The sequence below is a fragment of the Styela clava genome, chromosome 9, assembly GCF_964204865.1.
Source record: "Styela clava chromosome 9, kaStyClav1.hap1.2, whole genome shotgun sequence".
NCBI classification, from domain to species: Eukaryota; Metazoa; Chordata; class Ascidiacea; order Stolidobranchia; family Styelidae; genus Styela; species Styela clava.
In genome coordinates this window covers 8,138,825-8,164,716 of record NC_135258.1, presented here as the reverse complement: position 1 = coordinate 8,164,716, position 25,892 = coordinate 8,138,825, and the positions used below count along the sequence as shown (strand labels likewise).

The following is a 25,892-nucleotide window of genomic DNA, read 5'->3' as shown; positions in this document are numbered from 1 at the left end:
ATTATTGAAAGAAAATATTTTCAAATTGATAAACATTAGTTTATAATTATAAATGATAATTTCATTTCAGCTACAATAGACAATACGTTTATTTCGTCGTACAAGAAATCACAACACAAATTCAAAACAATTTTTTTTATGCATCACACGATTACAGTAATAGATTTCATAGCAATTGACAGGAAGTCGCGAAGGACCAGAAATGGTGAGCATAAGTCTGCGACAACTACAAGTTGATATTAACAATACATACCAGATTGTTCAATTATCAGAATGCAAAAAATCATATGGATAATGTCCATTTCAATCATCTTTTTCCGACAAACGGCATTTGAAATTGAACAGCAAAAACAAAGTAGAAATAGTTTGTATTTACTAAACAAATACAGAAATTGAATGTTACACTAACCATACATACTGAAAGTTCAAAAAATAATAAACTATAATATGCAATTTAAGAGTCCTGCTGCATACCAACACAAATATATTTCTGTAACGTTTCGTCTGACCAAAATCAGACTTCCTCAGACAAGCAGTTAAACTGTTGTAAACTGCTCGTCTGGTGAAGTATGATTTTGCTCAGACGAAACGATACAGAAATAAATTTGTGTTAGTTCACAGCAGGACTCTTAAATTGCATATTATGGTATTTTTATTCCTGCTGCAGCATCCTTGCATTACATGCATACGGATCCACTAGGGCAAAGGCATTGAGAAAGAATTGGGAGTTAGTCTCGCGCAACTATTACAGCGTAATCTAGTCGTACTTTGACTACTGTCAAACACTGAATTAATGTTGAAGGTTCTACAGAATACCATTTTTTTTCTATTCCATGATTGAATGAATGAATCTTCCATCTCAGAATTTTTTGCAAGTCACGACCATTATATGAATTTCTTGCCAATTTTCAGCGGATATATAAAATATAAATAAAACTAATGATCTACTAGTTTTATTTTACAATCTTTGATGTTAAAAGTTATTCGTATTGTGTCCAGTGCCAACCAAGCATAAAAATCAAAGCTAAATGATGCGTTCATTGGACGCAAAAATGCTTTGAAATGTTATTACTCGGAATTACAAGCCATTCAACCAAATAATTTCTAATTTGTTCAGTATGATTCTTCTGACCTGTGGAACGTGTTATTATGTTGAAGCATAACATATTGCCAGACATATACATAAATTTACCATTGTCTGCTTAAAAGTATTATTAAATACACTAGGAATAAAATTAATTGTAGCTGTTGTTGGGAGTTTATATTTGAGCGGTCTAACCAAAAAAATTCCAAATTTGTTTAACGGGGTGAAACAATTTTTTTTCTCATGATTATAACTATCTCCCAAATGTGCTTGTGTGATTTCTGTTCTGGATTTACTAAAAAGTACAATAAATCACGTTTTTTGTTTCTACCAATATTTGCTTAAATGCACTTCACTTATCTATAAGCATGACATTGATTTCATCGTGTATAAATCCTCAGGGCTTTCTTATTTCGACTTCATGCATGTGGTATTCACTGTAAATTTTTCATTTAATCAACAAACGCTTCGAATAGCAAAATCCTTTTTCAGCAGTTCATTCAGAAAGATTATTCAACTAGTGAAAAAATTTTTGGTTTGCGAACTGCATTTATCTGAGTTATTCTAAATTCTATTTAGCAATTTTGTTTATTCTTAACCGCAATTTTCGTGGGTAATAGGATAAATATTAGAAATGATATTTTGTTCTCTTTTTATTTTCGATCCACTCGTCCACCTCTTATGCAACGAAACAGCTGAATGAGTGAAACAGTGACAATATCGTATATTTGGTTATGTCTTGGGTTTTCTCAAATGAGTTTTATGAAATCGGTTACTGGAATTCGACTCGGTACCGATAAAAGTGCTTTCCAAGAGAATTTGAAAATAAATTTATGGGGTGAAAATTGGTAACTAAGTTGCAGGGCAGCATCTATTTCTCGTGCGCATCGAAAACATCCTGCTTTCGCGGATCTCATAAAATACTTTATTAGTTTCATTGGGCACGAAATGGACCTATGAGTCGTTTGTTATTTTATTGTTGTTGATTATCGCGTTAGTATTTCTAATTTTCTTCTTCTTGTGAAAAAATCGTTTTTCTGATTGACTACTGAACCAATTACTTTGAAATTGTCAATGGTTACAGATTGTATTTTTCGTTAAAAGCGATTATATATTCATATAGCTATTACTTTTATACTTTTCAAAAGTTAATGTGGCCTCTGTGGCATGGGTGTGCAGCTTTTAATACAGAAGGACCAGATACAAATATTTGGCTGAAATCGCGGGCCGAACCTTTATCTAACATAGGCTTCATAGTATTTGCAGGCACAAACATTTTGGGTTTCGATCTTATGACATGAATTGTAACGTCATAGGCATAGATAATAAATTGGAGTACAGTAAAGGCTTTGCAATGCAAAGAGATTGGTTCTACTCGCACGTACCAGATTGAACTAAAGTAAAAACTCGTTTCGTGAACCGCACACCATTCAAAGTTGACACTTCTCCGCGGGCCGCAATTTCCTTGGGGGCCGCAGGTTGCACACCCCTGCTCTATGTGATTCATTTAATGTGTGCGATGACGTCATTAAAATTGCGCTCCTCGTGGCGGTTCCGCTTTCGCGTAAGTTCAATTCTGCAGCTCAGATGCGATGAGATATCGGTGGGCTACTGTGACAGATTGCCCACCCGTACCAATTCGTTTCCACCTATTTGAGCATCGATCTCTTGTATTTAGTTTGCATATAAATGCGCATAGTTAGTTGCCCGAATTTCATACCAAACTGGACACAATAATGAGCGCGGGTCTTGTTCGCATCTTCTCCAAGTCAAATGACTTTAGGTAACCGTTTGGTATGCATTTTTGTTTTAATGTAGAGAATTGACTGTCCATAGCGCAAACAATGTAAGCTACAGTCCCAACAGATTGAAGGAATCGCATCACGATGTTATCACGATGCAGCAGGTATGACCGGAAGTAACCCCTGAAAGGTCGTTCGTCGCCGATCGCTCGTTGATTACAACTACATTATTATTAATTACTATTATCTGGCGGAGCCAATTAGTTTGGGCGGGAAGCTAAAACAGCGTTTCGCTTCTCTCGCCATTCGGAGAGTTAACTGCTGACATCAGACTTGTTTAGTTTTCCGGTGTTTTCAAGAATAACCCTGTTTATTTTGGCACAACTCAGTACAGTCAATGATTTATTGTTCATCGCAAGGAATGGACAAGACTCAAGCACAACGCCCAGGTAAGCAAATAAAGCTTTTTAATTTGATTGAGATATATTTCGTCGTTTTTAATAATTGTACACACAGGACGAATTGAGGCTTTTCAAGCGATAAAACGTTTTGCGGCCATATACTCGAGCCGTACAAATAACAGTATATATGTATCGGGATAAGAGTTAGAATGCTTCATGTAATCGTTATAAGGAGTATGTCTTATGCATTTTTTAAATTTGTAGTGAAATGGCTTCGATGCCCAAAAACAAGAAACAGATGGAATCAAAAACTTCCCAGAGTTCGTATGTACTGTATGCAGCTTATATATATATATATTCAATTCAAGAAGAAGATATTAGAGAGCAAAAAAGACTCATCCACGAAGAACATCATCCAGGTGATCGTTATAACAAGGTAATGATTTTAATACAATAACAGTAATGCATTTTTGTCAACTTCGTCGTAGAGTTGAGTAGATACTATGCTACCATTAGGCAAGGTAGGCTGAAGCTTAGCGCCTCGCCATGCAGTTAAATAAATTCTACTATCCAATCCGCTTGGTGATAAGCCTTTGTATTCCCTTTTTTTATTACGTCATAACGCATTCTTCACAAAACTTCAACATTTATTATTACGCCATAATACAAATAAATGACATTTTATGACGTCATTGCTAAATAGGAGGCCTCACAAGTGGCATGGTCTCTCTCTAAGGAGACGGCCCTGGACCTAGCGTCTCTCATCATCTAAATCCGGCTCTGATCCTACACTAGCATACTCACGTAAAATGCTAATCATTAAGATGGTGGTCAGTCGTACGTAATTTGGTTTCATTCATTTTCATCATGATTTTTGTGTATTAATGTGACATTTATTTTCTTTTGCTTAAATAAGATATACACTCTTACACTTCAACATTTTCTACAAATAAAGAGCTCATTTTTTTGGAGTAAAATACACTCTTACTACCGCAAGACGGGTTATTATTTCAATTTTCTTTCGAAAAATAACACTAGGGCTTATTTTGGCTGAAGTCTTTTATTTTCATTTATCAAAAACGTCATCCTTTGGGTAGTTTTGCAAGTAACTGGACGCAAAAATTTTGTGCTAATGTTTAGTTTAGGAGGGAGAGCTTATATTGAATTCAATTTTAAAATTCAGGCTAGGTCTTATTCTCGGGGATAAATGGTACAAATAAGTATTGATGAATAAACAAGACTATATAAATTAATGAAAAGGCATATCCGCCGACATCAAATTAATCATTATCATGGAATCTAACATTTTATTGTATTCACGGCGCTCAATTATTACATTTGTATCGGATTTTTTCTGAATGAAATTATGATAATTTGAACATTTTCCATGGTTAACCTAATACGTTCTTTTAATATTTAGAAATATTTTACCTAATTTTGTGTACAGGAACTAATCTTGTTCGCCTATTTTACATCAAGTTGTGTAAAGCCTATGGGTATATTCACTTGGCTAACGCAGACAGTCGCTGAACTCGTGATAAACTAAAATAAGGAAAATCGTAATAGAATTATGGCCATATTCTGGTACGCTCACTACGGGAGTACCGTATTATGTTATATGATTCATAACATTTCAGTGAAATGTCTAAAAGTCCACACCAATGAAGCAAGAAGTTACTCATGTGCAGTCACCTAATTGGTATGTAAAATTTGTTTTCCTGTCTTCAATTAGGCATAAATAAACGCTAAATTGCACCGACAGTTATGTCAACACTAGCTCTCATTTTGGCTAATGTTGCAACTTTAACGCAACCTAACTTCGCCATCTAAGCCTCAGATTCTAAGGGAAAAGTTTGCGATTAGTGAACAAATAGAAAAGTGACAATAATCTACCAAAATTGCTATATAGTTTCTTGTTTGACTATTATCTGATTTGGCTGAATTTAAATAACTCTCTCATTACTCGTGTAAATTCCTCTTTTTGTATTTTATAGCGGTAAATTTGTAGATGAGAAAGTTTTATTTATAACTTTTGGAATATGTACAGCTATTTAAGCCAATATTTGATGGGGTTGTTTCCGTCGATGAATATACTGGCTTAACGCTGGAGAGTATTCTTTCAAAAGTATATTAAATGTAAAATTGAAACAATGTAATCTATTCGCGTTGAACGAAGTGGCAGGTGTATGGTGAATTCAGTCTAAATTTGCTCATGATGACTGCCATCATCAACATAGTGAAATAAAACTAAAATAAAAAATATTTTTATATTTGCTTTGCTGCATTTTTTCATTAACTTTGAACGTCATTGAATTTCGAATGCGACTATCTCGTTGAAACCGTTCGGGATCATATATATATATATATAGTTGTGCCGTCTTACAAATTTAATAACTTTAAATTTAATAAGGTGACGACTGACGAAACAAATTTTTCACGATTCTATCATGCTTATAAATGTTCTACTTTATTACTTTATTCATTTCCTCAAAATTACAATAAATAGCGTTTGCGAAATTGCTCTCCACTTTTCCCGTAACGAGGGATTCAATTATTCTTGCATTTGTTGTTAACTCTAACTTCATTTCAGGCGACGCTTCATACCGCAAAGTTTCGTTCCAGCAAAGCAGAACGATGAGGAAACAGCAGGAAGATCGTTATGGAATGCTCGACTGATTTTTACATTTGCGATTTTGGAATTTATGCATGTCTTTTCTGTTTGTTTATATTTCGTGTTGTATTTTTATTTTGCTTGTGTCGTTCGATATGTGTATGTGCCATCCGATACTGTACCGCGGCCCAATGTCATTTGCCCAAAGCTCACAAACACAACCGCTGAATCCCGAATCACGCAGTTGTCCACGGTGACATTACTTGGTAAACGACCTCCAACATGGTCAAAATCCCCGGGATTAATAGGAAGGAGAGATAGCAATATTAGAATTATCGGGTAGGCGCCCAGTACGGATTTCCGCCAATGCCTCCGACTCGCGTCATGTCAGGGTGTCTAACGGCAAAAGAATTACCGGCTAATTTTGAGCACAATGCGCCTTGTCATCTCTTGCGCAAACGATATGGAATAGATAAAAATTGACATGTTCACTGAAATTTTTAAGGCTTCACCAGGTTATGTACTATCGGGGTGAAAGACTGTTCGTTCGAAAGCGAATTTTTGTCCTCTGAAGGTAGTAGCGTTATCGGATTTTCAATATTTGACTTAGTTCACTAGAAAATGGTAAAGTATTGTGAGAAAATGGGAAATTTGTTACTGATTGGCACGGTTTTTCGCTACTGCCATAGAACGAAACATTAATCAATCCGTACTTTTGATAAAACACACACTTCTAGGGTGGCAGGATAACTAACCCACGTGAGAAATATGATTCGAACCGGCCTTGTGGTTTGGACGCTAAAGCTTCGACACGCAGAACTACTGAGTGTAATCATGTCCTAGAACTTAGAGCAGAGATCCAAAAGGGATGTGCCGTTTCATTGAAAAGAGGTAGAAATTTAGAAACAGCAATCACGGCGCTGAGAGTTAGTGTAATAAGAATTCATGCATTTTGTTACCCAGAAGCTTGGAAAGCCTCTGCGACAAAGATGGAGGTCTCGTGGTTTGTACCGTTTGCAAGTAGATAGATTGAGCAGAATTTGACATTCAGGTAGAGGTGGTGGAGGAATTATATGGCCATTATTCTCAGTCGTTCTGTCTGTGTGTCGAAGCTGTAACGTCTAAACGGTTAGGCCGATTTGGATGATATTTCTCACGTGGGGTTATCCTCTGTCACCCTAGTAGTGTGCGTTGCACCAAAAGTACAAATTGATGTTTCGTTTCCATAGCAGCAACGAAAAACGCGCCGATCAGTAAAAATGTTTACATTTTCTCCTAATTTTTCTCCATTTTCTGGTGATCTAGGTCGAATATTAAATTTCGAACGCTACCTTCCGCGGACGAAAATACGCTTTCGAAGGAATCGTCTTTCATTTCAATAGTCCATGAACTGGGCCCGCCTTAGGAATTTTAGTGAAGATGTTTCAATTATTAGCAACAGCATATCGTTTGCGCAAGGATACCGACGCGGCGCACAGCTCCCAAATTAACTGGCAGGTCTTTTAGGAACCCTGAAATAACGCGGGCCTGAAGCATCGGCGGAGATTCATGATATATATTCACCACCCACCACAAGCAAACCTGTATTGTCAGAAACATTGATTAGATTCATAACATTTCAGGGGAATGAAAGTCCGCACCAATGGAGCGAGAAGTCGCTCATGTGCAGTCAACTAAATTAAAAAGTTTTTTATTTTATTTTAATTAGGCATAAATACACGCGAAAGTACACCGATAGTTATGTCAACAAAAGCTTTTATTTTCGCTTACGTTGCAACTTCAATGCAAGCTAACTTCGCCGTCTAAGGCCGAAGTGTAACAAATTTGCAAAAAATATAAATTTGCATTAGTAAACAAATAGGAAAGTAACAGTAATCTATCAAAATTGCTACATAGTTTCTTATTACTTATCGATCTTTAGATCGGTGAGTATGTTGATAGGTATTTGTCTGTCTGTATGTATGTTTGTCTGTGTGTTAGATGCACGCGATATCTCACGAAAGCGAGGTTGAATCTGCTCCAAATTTTGCATGTGCATTCATCATAGCTCAGATCAGAAGCCTATTGATTTTGGATGGATTATGTCTTTTAATTAGCGAGTTATTAATTAATTATTGACGGGACACACGGTGTCACTATGGAGTAAGACCACTGTTTTGGGGAATCCCCTAACCTTCGATCGATAAGTCTTCGGTTTCTAACCGATATTCTAGTTTGACTATTACCTAATTTGGTTGAATTTAAGAACTTCTTCATTACTTGTGTAGATTAATAGTATATTATTCTCTCTGTATTTTATAACGGTAAATTATAAATCATCGTAGGTGGGAATGTTTTATTTCTAATATTTGAAATAAGCAAATATTCGATGGGTCATTTTTCTAGATGAATATACTGATGTTAAATGGAGAATATTCCGTCAAAAGTATATCAAATGTAGTCTTTAAATCAATTTAATCTGTTCGCGTTGAACGAAGTGGCAGATTTATTGTGGAATTCAATCTAAATTTGCTCATGCTGGCTGTCATCAACATAGTAAAATGTAACTAGAATGAAAAAGTTTTTATTTTCACTTTACTACATTTCTTTAATAATTTGAACGTTCTTGAATTCAAATCTCTGTGAAAACGTTCGGGATCGTAGAGTAGCGCCGTTCAACTCTAACCAATTAGTTTACTTATAATTTAATAAGGTGACAAAACAAATTTTTTCATGACTCTAACTTCACTTTAATAATTTTCCTAAAATTACAATAAATCGTTTTGCAATTGCTACCAATGTTTGCTAAATTGCACTCCACGTTCTAATGTTCCGTTTTCTAAATCGCGCTTCACGTTTTCCGTAGCGAGGCATTTAATTATTTTTGCATTTGTTGTTCACTCCAACTTTATTTCAGGCGACGCTTCGTACTGCAAAATTCCGGTGCAGCAAAGCAGAACGATGAGGCAACAGCTGGAAGATCGTTATAGATTGCTAAACTGCTTTGAGATTAGCGATTTTGTTTCGACTTCTGGTTTGTTTTGATTCAGTGTTTCACATCATATGCAGCAAAACAGCTGAAAAGGGGGGATAAAATCGTATATTTGATATGTCTGCTTTCTGTTTGCTTACACTTTATGCAGTATTTATATTTTGCATGTGTGTACGTGCCATCCGATACTGTACCGCGACACAATGTAATTTGCCCAAAGCGCACAACCACAGCCACTGATACCTAAATTGCATAGTTCTTCTCGGTGGCATTGCTTGGTAAGCGACCGAAAACATGGTTTAAATTCCAGGGAGTGAAACGAAGTGTAGATAGCCATATGAGAAGAAGAATGTGCCGTTTGAAAGATATAAATTTATGTAACAGCGTTCGGAAGACTGAGAGTTCGTGGAATAATATTCTATGCGACTTGTAACCCAGAAAAGCTTTCTCGGAAAGCCTAAATAAGACGAAGATGTGTTGTGGTTGTTACAGTCTATTACTTCCAGAAGTTGAATATTTCCAGGAAAAAACGAGTCTTGAGATGACCACGAACAATGGGGGGCTTCATTTCCGTGAACCGTTCATAAAGCGCTCGAGTTGTTGCAAGCTTGTCATGTCATTTACGTTGTTACTAATGATTACCTGGTTTGAGTCCGAAAACTGAATCGTTTGTGAGTAGATCGATCGAACAGGATTTCCAATCCGTGTAAATCCGGCTTTGCAGCGACCAAGTAGGCCGACCGTATCGTATGATTACAGGCCACACAGAACACGCGAATATTCGTGCGTTCGTTTGAACGGAAGTAGCAAGCATTAATCAGTCTGTATGTAGAGTAGATAGATACATTGTCAAAAATATGACATGCAATCTGTGACTATAATAGACTATAAGGGTTGAGGAGTTTTGCAAGCATATTGATCTTTCTGTACCTGATATTCAAGTTTGGTCATCAAGCATATAACATACAGACATACTGGCATGGAAGCGAGTACAGCTAGGCTTACATATATCAGTATAGGACATAAAGGTTCAAATGTTTAAGCATCACAAACTGCGATTTTAATTTCACCCTCTTTAGAACATTCTGACATCAGCTATTTGTTAATTCAGATTTAAGCTAGTAGTTATATGTTTCCATTATTCTGCTAATTCAAAATCTCTACCTTTGCTGCCATGGGTGAAATTCCAATAGTCGATTTTTGGGATTGTGGACTCAATGTTGAAGAGATTAGTGATGTAAACTGCACAAAAACAGGCGAAGCAATTTACCAGGCATTTGCGAAAATTGGATTTGTGTATTTAAAGAATACTGGAATAACAAGGTAACATGACATTTCTGTAATTTCTTTAAATGAATCTTAAACATACCCTATCAGATGCTATTAAATACAAGAATGAAAGCAAAATCTGAAGATTTCGATATTGGCCTAGTTTTCGGAAATTTGAATCTCGGTCTTGTCATACCACTGTACCAGGAATCGTGATGCAGTAATAATGTAATACGATGCTTTTAGTAGCTATGCAGGAACTGCAGAGGTTAACATACAAACGGGGTTTTACAACCATGTGCACGTGCCCTCTCCTATTATTGCATCTATTGAGAGGAATAAACATACATATGTACCAACATTATGACGTTCAATCAGTAGTTTGTCTGGGGTGATTCCTTAAGCGAGTTACTTAAATTGGTATTTGTAGTTCAGGAAATATTTGGATTTACTTGTAGAACTGCCAAATTGCAGAGTTTTCATATAATATGATTATACTTGACAGGGAACATGTTGATGAGGTTGATTCTACTATGGATAAATTCTATAAACTCGATACATTCACCAAGAAAATATATGCAAGAGATGAAAGCAATTTTGGATATATTGGTATCAATGTGGAAAGGTTTGTAGAGCTTCAAAATTGACATAAAGGATATTCTCCAAACCAGCATAAATGTATATGATTAGAGATGGGCAATATAGAATACTGAATCCGGAGGATGCGAATCCAAAAGGATGCGGTAGCAGGATTCCGTTTCCGCCTCTTCGGCGCCGTGCGTCAATTTTTGTTTTTCGGATTTATAATTTATTTATCAGTAACGAGCTTTTTCTCTCGCTGCGATATCTCTCTCGTTTGATTATACTTGTGTTTTTCTGGCAGCGAAGATCCCGCAAAGGCGGCATACATCAAACACCGTAGTTCCAACGCGCATATTCAGACGCGAAAACCGAAAAACGGCGTTATTGCACCATTTTTGGGTTCAATCTTATTCAATCTTACTATCTAGTTCCCCCTTTAATAATAATTATTATTGGTGCCCACTGCCGAGTTACTGGCGATTTTCCGATTGCAACAATCTTAAATTTTTGTAATACGTGAAACATTTTTTATTTTAAACTAAATGACTTTTCGCGGCCCCGAGTTCTCTCCGAAAATGATGTGTACCAGACATTATATGATAAAACATTATTTGTGATTAATGTAGATCAAATTTTACTGTTCACGAAACCCCGTTTCCGAAAAACAAAGTTATATCGCAAAACAATGCATTTTGTTACATTTATTTTGCACTCCCAATGGACATATTTTTCGGAATTCAAGTCGCCGATGAATTCGTTCTTTTCGTTCAAGCTCGACACACTTTTGGTCGAGTATCGGGCGGTATTTCAATAGGCGATAAATTAAAAATATAATAGAAATGAATTTGTCTCAAGATGTTATTTTACGAGTCTTGCTCGCAGAAAATAAACACGCTGACATACTTGATTATAATTGATAGTCATCATATTTATTTTACACCGTTAATTAACGCGGCACCCGTTTCGGCCGCATAAATTGCAGTGACCTCGGCCTGAACTGTGTGTTTTCGGCGCTCTCACATTAATAATATTTCAATGTTTTTTCATAACTATTTTAGTATTCCACAATTTAGTATTAAAGTGTATATTGCGCTATTTATTTTTACATATAAGTATTTAGGGATCACTTAAAATTTGAACAATTCAAAGCAAAAAGTAATTTGTTAAAATTCCTATATTTCATTGTCCTGTTTGGTAACGGATAAAATCAGGATATTTTCAATCAAGTACAGAGGTAACATTTTTTTTAAAATTTTAATCCATAAATATGGTGGGAGAATCCCATATTTGAATATCGATAAAAATAAAATTGGATTCGGTATTCTGAATTCAATTTACGTAGGGTAATAAATATGTGCTATCAGCTTCTATGGTTTGATAAAATGCAATAGCAGCAACAAATACAAATTGTTTCTGCAACATTAAAATAAATGGGAGACGTTTAAATTTAAATCTATCACAAGTTTAAATTGTCTTCATTGACAATAGTTTTATTTTTATGGATCCGATTGCATGTGTTTTATCATGTTAATTTAGCGGTATTTGAGTGTGATACTATCGTTGATAATTAGGTATTTTCTTAAACTTGAATATGCAGCATTAACCCAAAGAGACCTGGCGATTACAAAGAAGCCTTCAATATATCTTATAACACCGATGGGAAATGGCCTGATGAACATGTACCAAATTTTTCTTCTAAAATGGAGACATTCTGTGAGCTATGTCGGAAATTATCTCTGAGAATAATTGAAGTTTTAACCAAAGGAATGAAAATAAAAGTATGCTTGTGGTATTTTAACCTTTCTATAAAAGTTTGTATTACAGGCTGCTAATCCAGTTAAGTTGTGATAATGAATACTAAAACGAGTGTTGTAGGTTGAAGCAGGATTATGTTTTAATTCGCAAATTTTTGTTACATAACATTTTATGTTAAATGTTGACAGTAAAATAACAAAAATGATGATAGCAAGTTTTTACAATCTTAAGTTTTGATTTTTACTATGCCATTACGAAAAATTTTACCTTAATTTTGCGTAACTTTTTTACCACCTTGTAGATTAAGTGGCAAATGATACCACGGTCGTGGCTAATACCAATGTAATTCAGGATTTAAGCGTTCAACTGGTTTGCTAAGGCTATTTTAGCTGCTTTAGCTGTGCTAATGAATCGAATGCCTGTATAAGAGATAGATAAAAAAAAGTCTGTAGTGTGGTTGTGATTGCTTCATATTTTTAGGACTCTGACTATCTGATGAAATGTCATTCCAGGATGAATGGGAAGGATAATTTCACAACATTGAGAGCTCTTCATTATCCTCCTATCCCTGATGATGTTACACTGAAACCTGGGCAAATACGACTCGGTGAACATTGTGATTATGGATCATTCACACTCTTATTTCAAGATAATGTGGGAGGTTTACAGGTGCCAATAATAAATATAGTGGTTTACATGTTGGAAGAAGTATCTTGATTAATGATATATCATTATAATGACAATTATATAATATTATATTACCAGAAATCTATCAATCTGTATTAAACAATTTCCTATTATTTCTATATAAGTATTTGCCAGGATATATCAATTTTCTTTTGTTCTTGCCCTACTTTGTCCATATATATTAGTTTCTTTCGAATCCTATTAGTTGGTAGTCATTTGAAAATGGGATTTGTTAAATAAGTTCAGCAACTGAGTTTTTGTTTTACTAGTTTTATTTGAAAGTCGTCAGTTTGGACTCTTCATAGTCATGTATGATATACAACTTGCTCATGGTGTAATTAATGGTGAGACAGGTGCAAATTTATGGTTCAACCCAATCATTCTTTGTGTCTGCATGTGCTTAATGTTTGAAACATTAACTAATAGGTCTTATTGCAGGTTGAAGGATATGATGGGAAGTTTATGGAAGCAGTTCCAATCCCAGACACAGTTCTCGTTAATATCGGAGATATTTTGCAATTCTGGACAGATGGAAGGCTCAAATCAACCGTGAGTTATGTTTTTATTCATCAATTCTTCTTTGGTTCCATTAAACATATCTTAATAAAAATTAGCAAAGGATAGAATTTACATATTTATTCCAGTCGATAAGACGGCTTGATCATATGGCGTACCACGCACGGCCCCTCGTCAGGTTACCAGTCCGTGCCGGGTATGGGATTAGTTAACCAGTTACTTGTTTTCGAAGCATGGAGTTGAAGCATGGCATAATTATTAAGTGCAGATTTGTATTGATAGCTGCTTGAGACCTTTCCTGCATCCTTTTTTTTGTGTAAATTTCAGAAACACAGGGTGATGATTCCGGACATTCAATCAGCCAGGAATGTCGACAGAAAATCTCTTGCGTATTTTGTTCATCCAGATCACGAAGTTGTTTTATCAGGAATTGAATATGGAGCTTCATGTCTGGATCACCATGAAAGAATTGAACCTGAATATAAAGAACCTGTTACAGCTTTCGAACATGTTAATCGTAGGTTTCAAAACAGTTACATCAATTGAGAATATTTTATCACTTGCCGAACTAAACAAAATGTGCGCAACCCCTGTGATTGCTGAATAAATCAAACTGCTGCCTCTAAAATAGCTTCTTAATTTCAATATTTACTATGTAACATGTCTACCAATTCGGATCATCTTTACAATTTTGTGAGAAAAGTCATGGCAAGTGACAATTGTAATTAATCTAGGGCTTTTGATCAAATTTATCACAGGTAGTCAATCAATTACGGGGTTCAAAGATTCAAGACATGCATAGATTACATCGGAGTTATATTGAATCCATGAGTTGTGTTATGTTTTTGTCTGTATCTGTATTTTCCAACTAGTTTGAAGTAACAAGTCCATCCGTTTTGTGTGTGACAGAAGTTGACTCATTTTACAATCTTCTGGAGAGCCATTATGTGATACTTGCTTCTAGTTGTGATCTGTTGGTCCTTGTTTAATTTGGTCCTTGTTTAATTTAATTTACCTTATTCTTCAGATCTGACAAATTTAGTCTAATTTAATGACCAATTGAGGTATTTTTAAGCTTTTGAGTGAATTTGTAAATCTATTTCTTGCCTTCTTTGTCATTTGCCGAGATTTTCAATTTTTTCTTTGTTCTGTGTTTGGCATTTTTTAAATCAGTGTTTTCTGGAGTGTAGAAATTGTTCATCTAATATTGCCTGCTACTGCTGAATCATAAGACAATCAATCATAAGACATCACCTATTGCAACTTTTATTTTCCGCAATAAAGAGAAAAAATCTAGATGAGTATATCTTTGTCGGTTGGTTGACTGCATTAGCACAGCACAAGTTCAATATAAAGTATTGGGGCTAGCATTCTAGAATAAAATCATACACACAACAGTAAAATCATAAGTCATTATTTACCTGTTGAAATTTTTATTTTTCTGCAATAAAGAGAAATAATCCAGATGAATATATATCTTTGTTGGTTGGTTGAGTGCATTTGTACTGCACTTAATTTAACATAAAGTGATGGCGCTAGCATTCTAGAATTAGATAACTGTGTATAATTATTTGGTTGTAAGGTCAACTATCGGGCGTGGTGCTTTTCCTCTTGTTTGAGGTGCATTGTTGCTTTTTATCTGTAACGTTGGAGATTTCGGTGTAACTAAATATGGACGGAGAAAATCTAGTCTCAAATTGAGTTTTTTTATATTGGTAGTCATTTCCGCAAATTATTTGAGCGTGACGATCGGCGATGTTAAGTTGGGGTTACTTGTGCCAGTTAGAAAGATAATTTCGGACATGCCAACTTCCATATCACGGCGTTGCAGGTTCAAGTGAACTCCAGTCGGTTACGCCTTGGTGAACGGTCCAAGTCCACACATATTTCCATTCTCTACCCGGCCCATGATCCGTGTAATGTTTCTTGTCCCCAAATATTACTTTCGAAAACTTGTCTTAATTGCGCGACTCGGCATCCCATTTTTTGGGTCCTATCCACCAAATATTTTACGAGAGTTAATAGAAATGTGAAATTAAGAGGATATGAAAGGATGAAGGTTTCTCATATGTCATTTGGTGGCGGGAAAATAGCTGCATTATTGTAGAATAAAACACTGAAATTATATGCACAGACATGCCGACACCTCAATGATAAAAATTTATAATAAAACCGGCCTTTGTTTAGTACAACAATAAGTGAACTAATATACCGTGGATAAATAATAATATATACTATAGTATATCTCAGGGATGCCGAATCTTTTTATTGGATGAATCAAATTGCATTTTTATTGAGGCCAAGAAGTCGGTGGGGCACAGACATGTAATCAGTGTCTGCGTCGATGAGAAAACATTTTGAAACATATTGTAATCTTTCAAGAATGATACAAAGAATGTTACTTCGGAGAGAACGTTTTATGAAACTTAGAATTTTAAATCTGAAATTTAGGTGTTGGAGGAAGTAGTTAGGTAAATCGGTCATTGCAACTACCAATCTGATGAAATGTCATGAATGGAAAAGAAAAAGATAATTTCACGACATTAAGATCTCTTCATTATCCTCCTATTCCTGATGCTGTCGCACTGAGGCCTGAGCAAATACGACTCGGTGAACATTGTGACTCTGGATTATTTACACTTCTATTGCAAGATAAGGTGGGAGGTCTACAGGTGCCAATACTAGATATAGTGGTTCAAATGGTGGAAGAAGTATATTGATTGTTGATATGGCGGGCATGAACACAAGGCGGGCATAACTTAAAATAAAGTTAAAAGGCGTACAAGCACGTGCCCACCCACCAAAAAAATAAAACAAGCACACAAAACGCGATTTTGAATCGGGCAATACTTCAAACGCAATTTCACATAAAACAGCAAAAATTAAGTAGGTAATTGAGCGTAGTGAACTTTTAACAACTTCTTTCATTCTTGATTCATTAAACAATTTCATATACTTGCTATGTATGTAGTTGCCAGAATATATAAATTTCCTTTTGTGATATTTGAATCCAATAAGATATATATATGAACTTATTTGTAATTTGGTAAATAACTGCATTAATTGACTTGTTTTACTGGTACGTGAGTTTTCTACAATGTCATGTCTCATTCACTTAACTACATGTTCTTGCTCTATAAACTTTGTCGTGAATCGTGATATATAAATTTATCTTGTTTTTTTTTAGTTGGTAGTCGTTTGAAAGTGGGATATGTTAAATGAGTTCAGCAATTGAGTTTTTGTTCCGCTAGTTTTATTTAAATGTCGGAAGTTTGGGCTCTTCATAGTCATGTATGATTACCCACCTTTCTTGTGGTGTAATTAATGGTGAGACAGATGCAAATTCATGGTTCAACCCAATCATTCTCTGTGTCTGCCGGTTCTCAATGTTGTCAATTGTATTGTTTCGTAGCAATGTGAGATAAGCAGTATCTGTGTGGAGTTGCTCGATGAGACAGGTAATGAAATTTGTTGTGCTAAGTTTCATATAATTTTGAGCAAGAAAATTGCTAATGTCAATAAGAGTCCTAAAATCGATAACTAATCACGTGCTTACCAAATGCTTGGGTCGCGAGAAATTAGAAATATTTTTTTTTTGGTCGCGACAAAAAGTAATTGCGAACCCCTGCATTACTGCATTTGAGCAACTTTGTTCTAACGGGGAGGAATATTGCCGTTTTGGAGGAGAAATGTTTCTTTATACCCTCTCTATTGTATTACGAATATTCTCTACTTTTTTTATTACTATTATAAAACTTATTCAAGTACAGTGTACACATTATAAACTACCTAACATGTTTAGATTGTGTGATTTTGTTGAACAACTGTCTAGGATTTCTGTTAATAATTTACCTGACTAGCCTATTAGAATAGGTTTAAACTAGTTGAATCCTGATTTCTTGAAAGTCAACTGAGTAAAGATTTGTATTAATAGAGAACGTTTGACATTTGTAGAACCTGTATATGAAGGTACGTCGTAAACAGCGCCAAACGCAAATGTAAGCTGAGAATAAATTCTGTAACTGCATAAATGACGCCAAACAAATGTGATGTAAAAATACTGCCCAATTTTCATTTTATTATCAAATAAAAGTCGGTCTCCTGCGCATCGATACATTCTATTTAGCATAGGACATACCTGCTTAGTTGAAAATGTAGTGGGTTGATTTCAACTGAACAAGTCTGTCGAGAATTTTATTTTGCGCCAGACAGATATTTTTTAAATTGCAAAAATTTTGCTTTACAGTTATATTTGGCATTATTTAAGGATTCATATCGCTAGACATAATAGAGCAGCGTTGATTGATACACTGCCAAAAATATGGCATTCAATCTATACTGCTAAAAGGTTAGAAAACTTTTTGTGAGTGCAAGTGGCATATTGACGTAATCTTAGCTTTCCGCACCTGAATTAAAGTTTATTCAACAAGCAAACAGCATACCTGGGTAAAACTGGGCTACCTACATGACCTATCGTATGTAACGATACATATAGGTAATAAATACTAATGCAGGACAAAAATGCTCAGATGTTTAGAGTTCAGACAACACATAGAGCGATTTTGATTTCACCCACTTCTAACAACATTCTAACATCATCTATTTGTTTATTCATATTTTAGCTAGCCTCGTTGCCATGCTTTGCTAAATCTTTTTTACCTGTGCAGCTATGGATGAAATTCCAATAGTTGATTTTTGGAATTGCGGACTCAATGTTGAAGAGATTAGTGATGAAAACTGCACAACAACAGGCCAGGCAATTTACCAGGCATTTGCGAATATTGGATTTGTGTATTTAAAGAATACTGGAATAACAAGGTAACATGACATTTCCGTATTTGTTTTCTTATTCTCAATACAACCCATATGATCTTTACTTATACTATTGTTTCATTGAGAGATATAAACCTACATAGCCTACTTTCCAGCATTCTTACATTAATGTTTGGGACGATTTAAGTGAGTTATTTTAATTGGTATTTATAGTTCATGAAATATTTGGATTTACTTGTAGAACTACCAAATTGCAGAGTTTTCATATCATATGATTATACTTGACAGGGAACATGTTGATGAGATTGATTCTACTATGGATAAATTCTATGAACTCGATACACCAACTAAAGAAATATACGCAAGAGATGAAAACAGTTTTGGATATATTGGTATCAATGTGGAAAGGTTGGTGGAGCTTTAAATTTGACAAAAAGGATATTAGATAAGTCAGCATAAATGTTATATGATTTTGTTTTTGTTACAAATATGTGCTATCCGCTTCTAAGTTTTGAACTATTGCAAAAGCAGCAACAAATACAAATTGTTTATGCATCCTTAAAATACATAAAGGGACGTTTTGCCAAACTTATATCAAAATTAAATACCACTCAAAATCTGTGTTGATAATTATTTATTTTCTCGAACTTGGATATGCAGAACCAATCCAAAGAGACCAGGGGATTATAAAGAAGCGTTTAATGTAAATTATACCAACAATGGGAAATGGCCTGATGAGCACGTACCAATGTTTTCTTATAAAATGAAGAAATTTTGTGAGCTATGTCGGAAATTATCTCGAAGAATTATTGAAGTTTTAACTAAAGGAATGAAAATAAAAGTATGCTGGTTGTTTTTCAATCTTTCTTTGAGAAATTGTATTGCCAAGTTGCCAATCCATCTAGGTTGTGACAATGAATACTAAAATGAGTGTAAGGTTGAAATAGCATTGTGGGTTCACTTGGCAAATTTTTGTTGAATTAACATTTTTAAAGAGTTGATAAAAAATATTGAGACTAGTCACTGATAACAAATATCATACGTGTTATTAAGGATTTAAGCGTTTGAACGGTTTGTTATGGATATTATGGCTTCAGCTGAATCAATGCCTGTGTAAATGAAAGTCTTCCTGTCTGCAGTGTGGATATAATTGCTTCATGGTTTTTAGGACTCTGACTATCTGATGAAATGTCATTCCAGGATGAATGGAAAAGCTAATTTCACGACATTAAGATCTCTTCATTATCCTCCTATTCCTAATAATGTTGCACTGAAGCCTGGACAATTACGACTCGGTGAACATTGTGATTATGGATCATTCACACTAATATTTCAAGATAACGTAGGAGGTTTACAGGTGCAAATAATAAATATAGTGGTCTAAATATTGATTGTTGATATAACTTTACATTATATACTAATATATTACCAGAAATCCATCAATCTTTATTAAAAATTTCATATACTTGCTATATAAATATTTTCCAAGATTCATAAATTTTATTTTTTCATCATATTTGTATCGAGAAGTGGAATTTGCTAAATAACAACAATAATTGAGTATTTGTTTTTCTGGTACACGATTTTTCTACAATAGCATGTCTCATTCACTTAACTACATTTTGTTGTTCTATAAACTTTGTCGTCAAATGTGATATGTAATTTTTTTTGGTTTCTATCAGTTGATAGTTATTCAGACGTGTTTGAAAGTCAGCAACTTGAGCTCCACATAGTCGTCTATGATTAACATCTTCCTCAAGGTGTAAGGAACGGTTCAAGCAGGTGCAAATGCAGAATCAAGCCAATCATTATTCGGACAGCCTGTGCTGAATGATTGAAAACATTATATAATATGGGTTATTGCAGGTTGAAAGTTATGATGGAAAGTTTATGGAAGCTGTACTGATTCCGGACACAGTTCTTGTTAATATCGGAGATATTTTGCAATTCTGGACAGACGGAAGGCTCAAATCAACTGTGAGTTATGTTCCTATTCACAGATTCTTCTTTAAATTAAACATATCCTAATAAAATATAGCATAATTATTAAGTGTTGCTTTTTTCGATGAGTATGTAAAGAATATATTCTCGTTTATATAATTGAAAAACAGAATTTTGATAAAACTGTAATTGTCACGTTTGTTGTCACTGCAAATACTTTTTTGTTATTGATTTTTCATTGCAATTTGTATTACCATACTTTAGAGCAGGGGTCGGCAACTTAAGCCCCACGGAGTACACTTATCTGACCCACGACGCTTCAACGAATTATAGTAACAAAACGGCTGTTTTGACGATTCTTTACGTATCAGAATTTATTGTGAGACACGTGTAGACTAAATTATATCAAACCTGAAAAGTTTATAATTTACAATTATTCGTTTAATGGGCCTATAGTTTAATTATAATTATACAAATGGCAACAGAACGCAGAAAAAGTTGATGCTAAGTGCGAAGGGTTCAATGGCGCAGAAAATATTCAAATGTAATTTTCTGATATAAATAAATAAAATCTATATTCTATTCGAGAGATCACTGCTTGGTTTTTATAAAGAGTATCTATTTGAAGGAGAACTTGATCCAAATTTGACAAACCATGCGAAAAAAATCACATCGATGTTTGGAAGTACATATGCATGGAAATAATTGTTTTCGAAAATGGGCATAACTATATACAAGCTGGAACTCGGATTAGTGATGCCCATTTATAAAATGTTTTAATATTGGCCTCATTCAGTGTCCCTTTCAGAGAATGTTTCCCATTCGGAATAAACATCGAAAACGTATCAAGAACAGTCTTCGCGCGCTTCTTAAAATTTCAAATTGCGATTTCTGATTTGTGGGAAAAAATTATGATTCAAGCCGGCCCCTGCTTTAGAGCAACTTGTCCAATACTGGTTATGTCGCTTTGGGGAGAAAATTATTCCTTGTATTCACTGTAGTATTACTAATATTCTTCAGTATTTTAATATTACTATATTACTTATTCATTAACACATTATAAACTCCTTATTTAAATGGAGTGATTTTGTTGAACATATGGCTAGGATTTCTGATTAATTATTCTAAGGCCTTAATCTCTATATGTATTGAAAAAGATTCGAATTTGTTTAGTTTATTGGAAGTCGATTGAATATAAATTTGTATTGATAGCAGATTGAGGCCTTTTTGCATCCTTTTTTTGTGTAAATTTTAGAAACACAGAGTGATGATTCCGGACATTCAATCAGCCAGGAATGTCGACAGAAAATCTCTTGCGTATTTTGTTCATCCAGATCATGAAGTTGTTTTATCGGGAATTGAATATGGAGCTTCATGTCTGGATCATCATGAAAGAATTGAACCTGAATATGAAGAACCTGTTACAGCATTTGAACATGTTAATATAATAATAGGTTTAAAAACAGTTACATCAATTAAGAATCTTTTATCATTTGCAGAACTAAACAAAATGCACGCAACTGAATTCTCCTGTGATTGCTAAATAAATTAAACTGCTGAATCTAAAACAGCTTCTTCATATCAATACTTACTATCTAAAATGTCCAGCATTTCGGATGATCTTTACGATTTTGTGAGAAAAATCATGGCGAGTGACAATTGCAATTAATCTGGGGCTTTTGAGCAATTCTATCGCATGTAGTAGATCAATTATGGGGTTTGAAGATTCAAGCCATGCTAGATTACAACGGAGTTTAGATTGAATCATCATCTCCATGAGTTGTGCTGTTGTTTTGTCTGTATCTGTATTTCCCAACTAGTTTAAAGAAACAAGTCCATTTCGTTTCTGTTTGTGACAGGAGTTGATGTATTTTACAATCTTCTGGAGAGCCATTTTGTGATACTTGCCTGCTTCGACTTGTGGTCTGTAGTCCCTTGTTTAATAAAATAATTTCCCCTTATTCCTCAGATTCGAAAAATTTAGTAGGGATCTAATGTCTAAGAGAAATATCCTCACCCTTTAAGTGAACATGTAGTTCTATTTCTTGCCTTTTTATTTTCTGAGACTTTCACTTTATTCTTTGTTCTCTGTATGACATTTTTATACCAGTGTTTTGTAAAGTGTAGAAATCATTTTTCAAATATTGCCTGCTATTGCTGAATATTATGTATTGTGCAATCATAAGCCATTACCTATTGCAATTTTTATTTTTCTGCAATGAAGAGAAAGAATTCAGATGGGTATATCTTTGTTGGTTGGTTGACTGCACAAGTTCAATATAAAGTGTTGGGGCTAGCATTCTAGAATTAGATAATTGCGAAGAAAAAATTATATGGTTGCCAAGGCAACTATCGTGTGTGGTGATTTCTAACTTGTTTGAGGTGCATTGTTTTATTTTTGTCTCCAACGTTGGGGATTCCCTAGTTGCGTTTTCATATTGATAGTCATTTTTGCAAAAGATTTGAGCGTGAGAAGATGAGGTTACTTGTGCCGCTTAGGAATATTTATAGGTACATTTTTTGGACTTGATAACTCTCTTATCACGGCTTTGCAGGTTTATGGGAACTTTGAGCCGATTACGCCGTGGTGATCCGCTAGGTAACGAAATAATGCATAAACATGCTAACGCTCCACTTATAACAAATGATAATAAAACCAGCAATAAGTGAAATACTATATCGTAAATAAGTAATAATACTATAATATATTGCAGGGATGGTGAACATTTTTTATTGAATGGGTCAAAAATTCTATTTTTATTTTATTGAAAATAAATGGGTCATAGACATGTAATTCATAGCTGCATCGATGGGAAACTAGTTTTCGTATCGTTCAGCAAGACTTATAATTATTGGTTGATATATCATCATGCCTGAGATTTTTAGTACTCGATCTTATGAAATTCATGCAGGGACACCGGTGATTCGCATGCATATGAATTATCGAAACACCTTTATATTGCCTCGGCAATTTTTTATGGGTTCAGAAGAATGAAATTCCACTCCAAGAGAATTATATATTTTGATCGGCTTTTAACCGCGCTGTCATGTTGTACCATTGCTTTTCGGATTTCTGTGGTCATAAATTTAAGTTCGTAAAATTTTGTTTCCCAAATGCTATTGTATGCGAAAAAAGAATGAACTACAAAGTAGCAGTTAGTCTCGCATACTCCCCAAAACACTCTGCTGCTTTGGTCCCCCCAACACACACACACAAAATACTCTAACAACGCAAGTCGCGACACACGATTCATTATATTGGTATGTCATCGATGTGGTAAAACGACAGTTTTAACCAACTGTCTCTTTACAAAACTTCAAACAGGCTAATGAGATCATCAGGTTTTGGTATTTTTCATAAAATTTGATTCCCAATTGGTCATGCTGACTATTTTTCATCAACATGACAAAATGTGCCTGAAAAAAATTTTGGGACCTCCTGAAGTATGCACACCAAGATGGCGCACAACCTGAACTCAGGTTGTGTATCAGATTGGGGTTCAGGTTATGCGACATCTTGGTGCGCATACCTCAGAAGCACCGAGTTTTGTTTATCGCAAGTTTGTTGGTTGTAGTCATAGTCGTTACTCAGTTTTGCGTTCTTTATAGTTAGGGTATACCATTTGTTTAGTTTTATTCTGTTTTCTATTGTTAAATGGTAGCAATATTGAACGTTATTGCTATTAGACATTCTATTAGGCTTGCACGTAATTGACAAAAATCAATTCCGTAATTATGGCAAAATCAATTACGTAATGACCCCGTAATTGCGATATTTTTCCACGCATTTAAACCTATCATAACAACCAATTGAATCCACTTCTTTTCCGAATGGGACATTGAAGTTGGGTTTTCATATTCTTGGCAGTACTACACGCCGTCGACAGATGTTAAAGACTAATATCAAGGAGTGAATTCAAATAAATTTTATTCTGATTTTTATCTTTTGTGTTAGCTTTGGTTTTCCTTTATCACCTTCGCAAATTAACCGTCCCATTTTTATGCGATCAATTTTATTTTATCATTACCGACACTGGTATACGGATATTTATGGAAACGATAGTTTTTTAAAACCACCTTAATACTGAATAAAAATTACGGGTTTCTAATTTATTAACCAACGACGAGCGTATTCACTCGTTTGATTATACTTGCGATTTCCTCGCGACGAAGACTTGTTTTTGCAGCGTCTTCTGCATTATCCGACATTACTGCCTTGTTAAGCATTTTATAATAATAATTATTGATGTCGACTTATTGACGATATTCCGATTACCATGCTTCATTTTACATTTAATCATCTGGCGGACTGAATGTTTATAACATTATTTGCGATAAATTTAGATCAAATATTATTTATTTGAGTATAATTTAATTATCGAACTTATATGATATGCCTTCTCCGAAAATACAAAAGTTATATCGCAAAACAATGCATTTTGTGACATTTATTTTACACTCACGACATTTATTTGCTAACTCAAGTCGGCGATCCTATCGGCCAAGATTGACACAAGTTCGGTCGAGTGCCGGTGGTATTCAAGTCGACGATAAATCAAAATAAGTTGGCGCATTTGGTAAGACAGTTAATCATATATGGCCGAAATATTGAGAGGAATTGTGAAAAACATCATGCGGACTGATATATAACATCATCCGGACTGATATATAACGATAAAACCGTTAACAGAACATCAAGATTTTGTAATAGAAAATGAATCTCGCACAGAATAAACACACTGGCTCATATTTGATTCTATATGATAGCAGTTAAATTTTTTGCGGTCCGCGAGGAATCCGTCGTTTCGCTGTTTCTCTGCTGTCTCAATCGCTTTACCGATGCCGAGAAGACGAAGTTGCGTTGGTTCATTACGCAATCTCTCTTTTGTCGTCATATTGCTATTTGATAAGCGCGACATTAATTATCAAGGTATTGGCGCGAGTGATCAATCGCTCTTTTCGCTTATTTGGTTCCAATTCGTCGCGAAAGCTCTTCGTTAAATTTCACAAGATCGTCGTGTTGAAAGGTTATGGATATTTTCCTGTTTATACCCCAAGTCTGAAATAAAACAGCCAAAAACAGTATGATATTCCATGTTCATATATCAAGTGTTGATATTAACAATAAAGAATGGTTAAGCATTGCTAATTCACACTTGGTGGGGAATTCCCACTATTTAAACGCGTGACTATAAAATAGAATAAAATAGAAACGGAACATATATACCATAAGTAACGGAAAACTGGAACAAGTAAATAATAAATAAAAGTAAAATGGATACAAATGTTTGATAGACCATGTTTGAAAGATTGATCTCCTGCGTTCATTAGTCATTTCACCCGAAGAAGTTGAAACCGGGCGTGTTAGCGTCCATCGGTCTTAACACAATTCTTCCCCCTATCTACGGTTATTATGTACATTGGCCATGGCCAAGCTAGATAAGATGCGAGAGAAGTTGAACCAGGTGTGTTGGCGTCAATCGGTCTCAACGCAATTCTATCCCTTATCTACGGTTAAGTTACGGGAGAAGTTAAAACCAGGTGTGTTGGCGTCAAACGG

The 25,892-nt window shown here is 34.8% G+C and overlaps 2 protein-coding genes and 1 long non-coding RNA gene across 3 annotated transcripts; all 3 read left to right on the top strand.

The window, feature by feature from the left end:
• Positions 1 to 3,145: 3,145 nt before the first annotated feature.
• Positions 3,146 to 8,161, top strand: LOC120339257 (uncharacterized). The gene is made up of 4 exons (XR_013477843.1): positions 3,146 to 3,275; positions 3,492 to 3,663; positions 4,865 to 4,926; positions 5,818 to 8,161. It is a non-coding gene; the product is annotated as an uncharacterized LOC120339257 (long non-coding RNA).
• Positions 8,162 to 9,907: 1,746 nt separating this feature from the next.
• On the top strand, positions 9,908 to 15,091 carry LOC120339033 (uncharacterized). The gene is made up of 6 exons (XM_039407076.2): positions 9,908 to 10,132; positions 10,584 to 10,703; positions 12,258 to 12,438; positions 12,896 to 13,084; positions 13,541 to 13,651; positions 13,946 to 15,091. Exons 1-6 carry the CDS (start codon positions 9,984 to 9,986, stop codon positions 14,162 to 14,164), a joined length of 969 nt encoding a protein of 322 aa, XP_039263010.2. The 5' UTR covers positions 9,908 to 9,983; the 3' UTR covers positions 14,165 to 15,091.
• Positions 15,092 to 18,232: 3,141 nt separating this feature from the next.
• Positions 18,233 to 21,875, top strand: LOC120339035 (uncharacterized). Its single transcript, XM_078116155.1, has 5 exons — positions 18,233 to 18,436; positions 18,680 to 18,799; positions 19,592 to 19,748; positions 20,258 to 20,368; positions 21,588 to 21,875. The coding sequence occupies exons 1-5, from the start codon at positions 18,288 to 18,290 to the stop codon at positions 21,873 to 21,875; spliced, it is 825 nt and encodes a 274-aa protein (XP_077972281.1). The 5' UTR covers positions 18,233 to 18,287.
• Positions 21,876 to 25,892: the final 4,017 nt, after the last annotated feature.

Coding starts and splice junctions, on each gene's coding strand:
- LOC120339033 (XM_039407076.2), top strand. CDS start 9,984: ATGGGTGAAATTCCAATAGTCGATTTTTGGGATTGTGGACTCAATGTT. Junction 12,439..12,895: donor CCAAAGGAATGAAAATAAAA/GTATGCTTGTGG, acceptor TCATATTTTTAG/GACTCTGACTATCTGATGAA. Junction 13,652..13,945: donor ATGGAAGGCTCAAATCAACC/GTGAGTTATGTT, acceptor TGTAAATTTCAG/AAACACAGGGTGATGATTCC.
- LOC120339035 (XM_078116155.1), top strand. CDS start 18,288: ATGGATGAAATTCCAATAGTTGATTTTTGGAATTGCGGACTCAATGTT. Junction 18,437..18,679: donor AAGAATACTGGAATAACAAG/GTAACATGACAT, acceptor TATACTTGACAG/GGAACATGTTGATGAGATTG. Junction 19,749..20,257: donor ATAACGTAGGAGGTTTACAG/GTGCAAATAATA, acceptor GGGTTATTGCAG/GTTGAAAGTTATGATGGAAA.